A 10,630-nucleotide genomic window follows, 5' to 3' on the forward strand; every position below is an offset into this window, starting at 1 on the left:
CACATCTAGAATATTGAAAATAATTTATTTATTTATTTAATTAAAAAAAATGCTGCTGCATGTTATTTTTTGTTTGAAATTATTGAAACATACAAATATTAAAAATACTCTCATCAAATTGAGTTCTAACTTATATTTAAACATTTAAAAAGATGCTTTAGCATATAATTTTCAAAATTATGAGCTGTTTTTTCTCCTTTGCAGTACGCCTCCTATTTCGATCTTTATTTAAACTGTACCACCTTCCAGTTCAGAAGCTGGTATTTCGGGTTCTTCATCATTGTAAACATTTTCTGCCATTTGCCATACTTGCATAATATTATCTTCCGATACGGAGCATATTATCCACGGTTCATTTGGATTCCAAGAGAAATCTGATATTTTGGCCGTATGACCGCCATGAATGAAGAGCAATTCCGGTGGACCATCTTCAGCATCTTCGGCACTTTGCTCTTCACCGATTTTCGACAAATCCCAGACATGCAAACGACGATCGGTGCCCGATGAAGCCAAAATAGTTTCATTATGGGGAGACCATTGTACTTGGAAGATTTCATCTTTATGCGATTCAAAGGAATGTAATTTCAATTTAAGATTACGCAAATCCCACAGAGCTACCGTTTTGTCAGCCGAGCCGGTGGCTAGAATAAATTCTGAATATGGATTGAAACTAAGACAATTTACTTCGGCCGTATGGGCATCTACTGTGTGCGAAGGTTTGGAAGTGTTATTATTACGTGTGTCCCAAATCATAAGTTTTTGATCGTCAGCCACAGAGCCAAACAAAGATTCATGCAACAAATGCCAGGCTACATCCTCAACGACTGCAGTATGGCCAGTAAAAATATTCTTAGCATCAATAACACGATGCTCCTTGGGTGTAGCATTTATGTCCCACAAACATATGGTATGATCGTCAGATGCTGACAGTAAGTAGCCGTTTAAATTTGGATTCCACGACAAACCATAGCCCTCCTTTTGATGGCCACGCAATCTCAAATCCGGTTGACATTCTCCCGAAGGCTCGGGCTTGCTGGGATGTTTGGTATAATCAAAAACTAAAACATCACTAGAGGGAGTTTTGGTAGCAATAACACAAGCATTTTGCGGCATGTAGCGAGCCCTATTTACCTCACCCTCATGATTGATTTTTATTTCAATTTCAATCTTACCACACACCGAACCAAAACCACCAAATTCTCCTTTCTCATTGTCATAATGAGAGCCATCAAATTGGGCATCCTCACTAGGCAGCTGGACACTAGCTATTAGCAAGTGATTTTGTTCATCCGAAGTGTGAGTGCCCAAAATCAAACGATGTACCGAATAGTCTTTACCCTCCTGTTTGGTTACATCCGGCAGCCATTGAGCCGTTAAAGAAGGCCACTCCAAGGCATGAGTCATAACTAAATCGTATAAAAATGGAGTATTTTTCTTCCAGATTTTATACTCCTCATTGATAACGCGTTCCTCTACGGCATCATCAAATGATTCCGCTGTTGCAATAAAAAAACACAAATTATAATTTACTTTTTCTTATATTGAAAATAATGCTAAAATACTTACCATTATCACTGCGATCGACCATGTTGATATTTACTTTCTATGTGAAAATTCTTGTTTAATTTTTTTTTCAGCTTAACACTCGACCAAAAGGCAAGCAACAGTCCCGCCAAAACACAATCTTTCCGTAGTTTGTTTTGTGTTTGTTGAAATGTGTATTTTTTGCAGCAGCGTCGCAGTCTCAAATGAGAGTATTTAATAAAATGCTGTTTTAAATATTAAAAAAAGAAAATTATTTAAAAATTTTATAATTTTTTTGTTGCGGGTTTTTATAGTTTTAATTATCTACACTTTTTGTTAATTTTAAGAGAGTATTTTAAAAGATATGACTAAAAATTACCGGAAAATGTGCAAATAATTTGCCAAGACAAAAAATTATTTAGTAAATGCTAAAAGGGAATCAGAGATCTGCGTCGACAAAAGTTAACGGCGTTGGCAGTTGACAAAACAAAAATGTCGGCGTTGACTTAAAATCGACTATAAACGCTTAAATTTTAAGTAGTGTTTTAAATTTACGTAACCCATTAGAGTGGTTTGATTAGTAATTATAAAAGATTAGATTACAAGATTAGTTTTCCATTTACGATTACCCCAAATGCATTTTCATAACTCAAGTAAAAAATGGAGGGGTATATTTTTATAAAAAACTTATTTATTTACATTTTCGCATCAGGTGTTATATCGCACATTGATATGAAATAGTATAGCAACCCTGTTAAGGCTACCAGATGAAGTACAAATACTGTTGGTAAAATACTGATTATTTATGTAGTCGGTATTACAGATGTCAATAAAAGTAGTGTTGACATCATTTTTTTTAAAGAAATTTTTGCAAATTGTTTTTGTTTAATAAAATATTGTAATTGTGTTAAAAATTGCATACCATGGAGGCTTTGGATATTTTAGAAAAACGCATAGATACCTTGTCCCGTATTATAGGCAATGTTCCCGAACAAAATGCCGCTTCTGCAAATGCTGAGGGTGATTCAACAAAATTGGCTGGAGAGAATATTGTTGACTCTTTAGTCTCAGCCAATAATATTTTAAATGAAGCTATTTCTGGGCGTGAACAAATAAAAAAGATTGTCAATAGATCCGATGAGTTGGAAAAGTATCTAGATCCTCATTTCCTAGAAGAAAATCAACAAGTCCGAGCTAAAGAAGTCTACCTTAATGCAGTGGGTCATGAATTGCATACACAATTTCAACAATTGGATAAAATCAAAGAACTGGAACCAACATTAGGTGCTGAATATTTTCGTAATATTCCTGGTGAATGTGTGGATAAATTAAAGCAAATTAGCCAGGATAATGGAGAATTTGCCCAACAGGCTGAACTTATTGAAGAAAGTCTAATATTGGCCATGAAACGTTATGGTGAGATACAATCAGGACTCTTGGAGTCACTCAACACTATGAACAAACGTTTGGAGGCGGTGGAGGAAAAGATGCAATTGAAGAAAAAGGAAGATATGGAAAAGGATTTGGATGTTGAGGAAACGAAATAGTAATATTCATTTAAAAGTTTAGTATTAAAATTCCTTATATATTTATAGAAATAACACAAATATAGACACAAAACCGATAAATATCGTTTTAAAACTGAATAATTCATTACTGGTTAGTACATAAATATTTAGGACAATTTTTTTACTATCAACCTGATTAGTACTGGAGCAAATCAATTTATTTTATTTAGCAAGTTTATCTTTAGCGTTTATTATCATTTAACTGATAACATTTTGTCAATTTGAACTAGATTTTAAAAAATACATCAATGGCTAGTAAATTAATTAAATGCCTTTGGTACAGTAGGCCACCAAAGTAGTAATAACCTTTCTCTATAAGCTGCAACTAGGAAAACTATTTATACCAAGTTAAACCTTTACTCAGATCGGGAAGAAAGTTAAAAATCTTATTTAAATAATAGATAACAAACAGTATGGCACCCACAATACCCAACAGACTTAAACGATTGAGCCAATGTTGTTTGCTTTCCTTCATTAAATCGCAAATATGCTGGGCAGCAGCTTCTGTCTCCTCAACAGAACCATTATTATCTATAACAAAGTGTGATTGTTCACATTTCTTATCCAAGGGCATTTGGGATTCAATGCGTTTGCGAGCATCCTCTGGTGATAGCTCATTGCGGGATATCAAACGTTTCAATTGTAAATCCGGCTCACTAGAAGCAATATATACATAAAGTACTTTTTACATTAAGTACACATGTATTTTCAAGAAAATTCATTAATTCCTACCATGTTACACATATAATTTTGTGTATAAAGTCCATTAAAAGTCCGGTTTCGAAAAGTAAAGGCAAATCCAAAACAATCCAAGCTTTGCCCGACATAAAATTTTTAAACACCTCCTTGAATATAGTGCGGTGTATAACAGGATGTGTTATTTTATTTAATTTGCCTCTCAACTCCTTATCGGCAAATATGGCCTTGCCCAAAGCCTCTCGGTTAATTTCTCTCGTCGGCAGGAGAATTTCATCACCAAATGTTTCCTTGATTTTTTGCCAACAAGGTTTACCAGGTTCCACAACTGTTTGTAACATTTCAATAGAAATTAGGTCATAGTATATCTTAATTAACGTTAATTAATATTTAACTACAACTTACTTTGACGAGCAATTTTATCCGCATCTATCACTGGTATGCCATTTCTTTCGAAAACTTTGCTGACCGTACTTTTGCCTGTGGCAATGCCTCCAGTTATAGCCACAATAAACATTTTATTTGTAAATATATTAATAAATGTTTAACTTAAATCAAATATTTTTACTCCCAACAACCCCTAAAAATGGAAACTGCAATAAGGCGTATTAACTTAAGATGGTCTAATATAAACAGCTGATTGTGTCAAATTTTATTATAAAAAATAGTCTGATATCTGTTACTGTCAAAATGTATATAAACAAAAATTCTTTATTATGTGTCACCTTTCATAGATTCGCTTTGTACATCACTAAATTTAAGCAGAGTTACCATATTGTAAATTTTTATTTTTTTAATTCAATCAATTTGCGAATGCAAAATACATACTTATAGAAAATTTAAGAAATTATTCAAAATCAATTTAAATTTATTTTATTTAAATGTACTTTACATTATGAGACTTTGTGTTAATATAAAGCATTAATTGAAAGCGTATTGTAGTTCGAAATTCTAAAAGATTTTTTTTAGTTTAAAATGTATTAAAATTTTATTTAATTCAATCATAATTTTGCGAATGCAAAATACATACTTATAGAAAATTTAAGTAATTATTCAAAATCAATTTAAATTTATTTTATTTAAATGTACTTTACATTATGAGACTTTGTATTAATATAAAGCATTAATTGAAAGTGTATTGTTGTTTGAAATTCTAAAAGATTTTTTAGTTTGAAATGTATTAAAATTTCAAAAATTCTTTAAAAATCTGTTTTTAAAAAATACACAATTTTTTTTAAGTTTTTTTTCGATTTTAATTTATATTTTCTTCATAATCCATTTCAAATTGGATATAAACATATAGCTTTCATTTAAATTGTTTAATACAAAACCTTCTTTAAAAGTAATGAAAAAGTTTTCAATTATTTCTAAATTTGCAATTTCAATGAAAACATTTTAAATTCTACTTAAGAAATGCTTTTTTTAGAAGTATTTTCAATAATAAATCCAGTTTTGCATGTTATTTACCACATTCCACTATGTTAATCACTGTAAATGATTAACATACACAAAAATATGGCAACACTTTATATAACAAGTGAAGTTAGCTGCAGTTGCATATTTTTTTATTCAGCAAAGCATTCGTCTTTTTTCGTGATCATACTCCATTTTTATTTCTAATTTCGTGCGCGGCGCTTGCAGTTAAAGAATACAATTTTTCAGTGATAAAAAAATAGAATTGCCGCTAATTAATATAAAAATTATATTAAAATACTCTTTAAATAGTTTGAAACGGAAAAAACATAATAACACTTAACAAAATGGTGGATAAAATTGAAATGAGTTTGGATGATATCATTAAGTCTAACCGTAGCCAAAATAGAAAACCTCAAGGAGGAAATCGTGGTGGCGGCAATAGACGTGGTGGTGGTGCAGCTGGCAGTAAAGGACCACAACGTCAAGGAGGTCGTAGAGTTCAAACATCACCACGTAAACCCGGCGGCGGTGGCGTCTTAAAAGGCCGTGGTGCTGGAGGCATACAAAAAGCCAAATTTTCAAGGGTAATAAATTAGCAAACATGATGAAATTCTAGAAAATGTATCGAGTTGGTCAAATACAACTGGCTTAATATAAATAAGGCTAAATATATATGATAAGCGTATGGAAACAAGTCTCCGGCTGCAGAAATATACCTCAAAACTAATTGATAAAATCCAAAAATATTGAGTTTTAAAAACAAAGCAATGGTCTTTTATAAAATATAAATAAAGCAAAGTATAAAAGTATACTTTTTGACAAAACAGCAAGAAAAAAATAAAATGGCCTCTTTAACGGTGTATATGCAAACGCAAAAATCAAAATGAAAACAAGTGAGAAAGTGAAAGAAAATGTCAAGGCAAAGACAGAAAAAAAGACTAATAACAAAAACAAATTACAAACAGTAAATGCTGTATGGTGTGGCAACCCTACTACTAATTACACTGTTTACATTTTCTTCGTTGAAACATTAAACAAATGCAAACGTTTTCTTTCTTGTTTTAAACAATTATAAAACTCCGTTTAAACGACAACAATATCTCCATAATTTTTTTTAAATGTTTTAGTGAAATTTTTTTTAATTTACATACATAATAACATACATATATTTATATTCTTCAATTTATTACATATATTACAAATTTCTTTTCGCAAATCAAATCCCCTTAAATCATTCCGTTGAGTTTTTAGCTACGTTTTGTACTACTACTACTTCTTCCATTCAAAAAAAATATCAAGACACTTAATCAAACTTCCCCCTGATGGTAGCTGCAACCGGCGACCCAGTTTTTATCACCGACTACTACAAAATTTAGATTTGAACACAAAAGACTCAAAAATTCTTTAACAAAAAAACAAAAACGAACTTCTGTTGCAACTTGTACCTACTCCTACTTCTCTAGGGTGATGTGAACAGCGCTTGGAAACATGACATGTATGATGGACCTAAACGGGGTATATTGAAAACAACGGATTCAGCCAAACTATTAGTGTCAAATTTGGATTATGGCGTATCGGACTCGGATATACGGGAACTATTCACAGAATTTGGACCGCTGAAGAAGGCGGCCGTACATTATGATCGTTCAGGAAGATCCTTAGGTAAGTTTTTTGTAGATTTTAATTTAAATATATGTCACAATAACACAAACTTGTCTATTACTTTGCCTATTAGGTACTGCCGATGTTGTGTTTGAAAGAAGATCAGATGCTTTAAAGGCCATTAAACAATACAATGGTGTACCTTTGGATGGCAGACCCATGAATATACAATTCTTGACTGATGCCGCTAGTATAACTAGACCTGTGCGTACAGCCGGCCCCAGTCCGCAAAAACGTAGACCACAAGTGGGTGGTGGCGCAGCTGCTGGTAACCGAAGAGGTGGAGGTAAGTTTTAAACAAACCTGTTATCCTTCCACAATATAAACTTTGTTGTTGTTTTATAAATTTTTAGCAGCTGGCGGCAATCGTCGTGGTGGCCCTGCAAATCGCAATAGACCCGCTGGTGCTGCCGCTGGTGGTGGTGGACGTAACAATAAGAAAACAGCTCCTACTGCCGAAGAACTTGATGCCGAGTTAGATGCTTATGTCAACGATATGAAAATTTAGATAAATAGTTTTTAATTCTAACGATATAATAAATTATCAATACAAATTTCTAATTGTAAGTCTTCGTCTCGTTTATACAACAAAAACACAACAAGAAATTCAAGCTGCAGCCGGCCCTCAAAAGGTGGTAGTTAACACACACACATTAACGCGTTTTAAAATTTCTAATGTAAAGTACAATCAAACTCTTTTTTTCTATAAAATATAGAAAAATTCATTTTATGCGTGTGGCCCACCTATTTAATTTATATATTATTTTGTAGTAGTTACAAACAATTTTTCTTTAAATTAATTTTTTTTCATCAATTATTATTTTTTTTATTAATTTTTAAGTTTACACTAATCTTGACTTGAAAACAATTACCACCCTCTCTCATTGTCTGACTAATTACATTGAATTAAATGAATAAAACAAAAAAAAAACCTGAAAATATTTTTTATGTTAAATAAATTTGTGGTAAATAAAAAAAAACAAAACAAAAATTTAATAAAAATGTTTTTGATTTAAAATCGGGACAAAATATAAAATCAAGTGGAGTTGAAAGCAATTTCATTTCGTTTCAATGCTTTGCGAACGCGTGTTTTCTGCGTTACGATCGTACCTAGGTTTTGGTAAGTTGTTGTTTATGTGGCGGAGAATCGAATCGAAATGCAGAATACCAAAGTTTCTAAACGGAGAAAATTTCGATTCGAGTATATATGTAGCAGACAAATATAAAAGAAAATCTTTAGAATAAGATCAATAAAATGAATGTGACAGTGATCTAAGATAATAACGTAGGTATATGTTCTATCATCTCTAACTTCTCCGTATCATTGAATAGCTTGAAGAAGCACTATGTCCGTTAAATCCTGTATCAGAGTTCTTAGATTACATCTATTCAGTCGAATAGGTACTTAGGCTGCTTTTGTATTAAGCTTTGGTCAACTAGAGATTATCTTGTAGTGCTCTTTTAGTTCTAAGGTTTAGGTTTGAACCTTGTATTAAAGGTTTGTCCGCTACCTCAATAACCTATACAATGCAATGTCCTGGTACACAACATTTCTACATTCTATGACTAGACACCAGAGCTATAAATGTTTAATGGTTTAATTTTGAATTAATTCCTTTCACAAAAATGAGAATTGAATAAAATTTGAATCAATTCAAATGAATTTGGTATAAATTAATGCTATTCTTTTCCATTTCAAATGAATTTGCCAAATGAGTTGCAATTCGATTTTAATTTAAATGAATTTGTCAAATGAATTGCAAATCATACAACGTGCTCTGCTGGACACGACTACACCGTATAACCATTGCGACGCCAAAGATTGTCAAGTCAACAACAGCTGTATCAACCCAAATTTTTTTTCCCCATAGAAGAACATCCAGTTACAGCCAAACTGTTACAACAACACCGTATAACAAAAGTGTCATAATGTCCATGGACATTTTGACTATTGAGTAAGTAAGTAAGTATAGATTCCATAACTACATATTTATATGTTTTGTTGTTGTTATAGCAGCAATCCTTGGTCTTTGTTCGTTGAACTCCGACTCGGAGTTCGTTGAACTCCGAGTCGTTGCGAAGAACTGATTGACGTGGGAACGTTTATATGTTAACGTATCCTCTGTGCATTACATCAAAATCTAGTCTTTTACAATATTCTAGTCTTGAGTGTGAAATATATTCTAGGAGTCCTACAGTAGGACTAAATGACTGCGATACGTTGACATCGAACTTCCCTCAATCGCATTCGATTTAAGAGATATTGTATTTTAAAGTTGAAATATAATAGAAAATAAGTTTTTTATAATTTATGACTGGCTATAACAAAGATTACAACTTTATTTCAAACTCAACAGATTGGATTTTAAGATAGGGTTTTTGAGTTGGCAATCAATGCTGATGTTAATCCCCTTTCATTTTTTCGAGTACAAGATTAAACTGCGCAGTGTTGCCATACAAAACAACAGAAAACTTTACAGTTTGTTATCAAACAAGTAAGAGTGCTATATTCGGCTGAGCCGAATCTTATATACCCTTCATCATAGTGTATTTTAAACATAGAAAAACAAAAACGAAATAAACAACGCAATAAAACCAACCTACATCAAAATATACGAACATAATTTACAAAAACAAAACAAAAAGAAAATACACAACTCAATGACGCCAACAGCATCCAAACATAAAAAATACACAGCTGAATAAAACCAAATACATCTACACACGCACATGTACATCTTTATCTAATTCACAGTGTTTTTGTTGCTTTTTTAACAAAGCATGAAGAAAATGTGGCTTTTTTTGATGAAATTTTCAGAGGTTGTCTCGGATTTTTGCTCATATTTCCGTTATTTATAGATCGATTTTGCTGATTTTAAATAGCGATCTTCTCGAAAGCATGTCTAACAGAATTATTGAAGATTCGCATCTCGCCGATATCTGGGGTCTTATAAAAACTAATTTCAACAAACACACAGACGGACAGACAGACGGACATAGCTTAATCAATTACGCTACCTATAAGGATCCACAATATATATATACTTTATGGGGTCGGAAAATTATATTATAATTACAAACGAAATGACAAACTTATATATACCCTTCTCACGAAGATGAAGGGTATAATAATAAAGTTGTAAATGTAATATGAAAATTAATGAAAGCTTAAATTTAAAAGAAGCAAATTTACTGGTAAGTCAACTTTTGAGGATTAATTCTTCACCTAAAGATTGGCCCTAAGATGACTTGTGACGGAGAAATTCTGCTGCAAAATTTGGACTCAAGCCAACTCAATATTCTAGACAAAGTCTCTGGGTTAAACATTTGTTGGTCTGTGGAAATTTTCTGTTTCTGTCACACTGTAACTAGAATTAAAAACAAACTTATTTTCCAGGAATTAATTTATAAACAATTATAAATTAAGAAACAAAAAAAAAACATAAATAAATATTGATAGAGACATGGTACTTTTTCCATCAGAATACTTATCAATAAAAAAAACTGTAAATATGTGCGTACAAATGTACCAATGTCTTTTTCAGAAGAAGTATACATATGTACATTGTACATACATACATGTGTATATAGTTAATTAAGAGGTGAGAGAAACTGTTCAAAAGAACACAAATATTGTCATTATACAGTGAATTTATTATTTAATTATACCCTACACCACTATAGTGGGGAGGGTATTATACGTTTGTGCTGATGTTTGTAACATACAAAAATATTGGTCCAATACCCACCTTAAAGTATACCGA

At 32.0% G+C, this 10,630-nt stretch overlaps 4 protein-coding genes across 5 annotated transcripts; 2 read left to right on the forward strand and 2 right to left on the reverse strand.

Annotated features, from left to right (window-relative positions):
* Positions 1–6: 6 nt before the first annotated feature.
* LOC111680261 (chromatin assembly factor 1 p55 subunit) lies at positions 7–2,006 on the reverse strand. The gene is made up of 3 exons (XM_023441894.2): positions 1,904–2,006; positions 1,567–1,769; positions 7–1,496 (listed from the first exon to the last, which is right to left on the reverse strand). Exons 2-3 carry the CDS (start codon positions 1,586–1,588, stop codon positions 229–231), a joined length of 1,290 nt encoding a protein of 429 aa, XP_023297662.1. The 5' UTR covers positions 1,589–1,769; positions 1,904–2,006; the 3' UTR covers positions 7–228.
* A 317-nt stretch (positions 2,007–2,323) lies between these two features.
* On the forward strand, positions 2,324–3,152 carry LOC111680280. Its single transcript, XM_023441914.2, has one exon. The coding sequence runs from the start codon at positions 2,448–2,450 to the stop codon at positions 3,069–3,071; it is 624 nt and encodes a 207-aa protein (XP_023297682.2). The 5' UTR covers positions 2,324–2,447; the 3' UTR covers positions 3,072–3,152.
* A 100-nt stretch (positions 3,153–3,252) lies between these two features.
* Positions 3,253–4,438, reverse strand: LOC111680271 (dephospho-CoA kinase). The gene is made up of 3 exons (XM_023441905.2): positions 4,194–4,438; positions 3,825–4,116; positions 3,253–3,748 (listed from the first exon to the last, which is right to left on the reverse strand). The coding sequence occupies exons 1-3, from the start codon at positions 4,303–4,305 to the stop codon at positions 3,427–3,429; spliced, it is 726 nt and encodes a 241-aa protein (XP_023297673.2). The 5' UTR covers positions 4,306–4,438; the 3' UTR covers positions 3,253–3,426.
* Positions 4,439–5,389: 951 nt separating this feature from the next.
* On the forward strand, positions 5,390–7,805 carry LOC111680254 (THO complex subunit 4). 2 transcript variants are annotated; one of them, XM_023441885.2, is made up of 4 exons: positions 5,390–5,788; positions 6,668–6,866; positions 6,940–7,152; positions 7,223–7,805. In XM_023441885.2, exons 1-4 carry the CDS (start codon positions 5,549–5,551, stop codon positions 7,372–7,374), a joined length of 804 nt encoding a protein of 267 aa, XP_023297653.2. In that variant the 5' UTR covers positions 5,390–5,548; the 3' UTR covers positions 7,375–7,805. The 2 variants fall into 2 exon arrangements, with proteins under 2 accessions (XP_023297653.2, XP_023297652.2); XM_023441884.2 differs by having other exon boundaries at positions 5,393–5,788; positions 7,220–7,805.
* Positions 7,806–10,630: the final 2,825 nt, after the last annotated feature.

Source organism: Lucilia cuprina, chromosome 4, assembly GCF_022045245.1.
Source record: "Lucilia cuprina isolate Lc7/37 chromosome 4, ASM2204524v1, whole genome shotgun sequence".
NCBI lineage: Eukaryota > Metazoa > Arthropoda > Insecta > Diptera > Calliphoridae > Lucilia > Lucilia cuprina.

Coding starts and splice junctions, on each gene's coding strand:
- LOC111680254 (XM_023441884.2), top strand. CDS start 5,549: ATGGTGGATAAAATTGAAATGAGTTTGGATGATATCATTAAGTCTAAC. Junction 6,867..6,939: donor TCGTTCAGGAAGATCCTTAG/GTAAGTTTTTTG, acceptor TTTGCCTATTAG/GTACTGCCGATGTTGTGTTT. Junction 7,153..7,219: donor TGGTAACCGAAGAGGTGGAG/GTAAGTTTTAAA, acceptor ATAAATTTTTAG/CAGCTGGCGGCAATCGTCGT.
- LOC111680271 (XM_023441905.2), bottom strand. CDS start 4,305: ATGTTTATTGTGGCTATAACTGGAGGCATTGCCACAGGCAAAAGTACG. Junction 4,117..4,193: donor GGATAAAATTGCTCGTCAAA/GTAAGTTGTAGT, acceptor TGTTACAAACAG/TTGTGGAACCTGGTAAACCT. Junction 3,749..3,824: donor AAAATTATATGTGTAACATG/GTAGGAATTAAT, acceptor TATTGCTTCTAG/TGAGCCGGATTTACAATTGA.
- LOC111680280 (XM_023441914.2), top strand. CDS start 2,448: ATGGAGGCTTTGGATATTTTAGAAAAACGCATAGATACCTTGTCCCGT.
- LOC111680261 (XM_023441894.2), bottom strand. CDS start 1,588: ATGGTCGATCGCAGTGATAATG. Junction 1,497..1,566: donor GGTCGATCGCAGTGATAATG/GTAAGTATTTTA, acceptor TTATTGCAACAG/CGGAATCATTTGATGATGCC.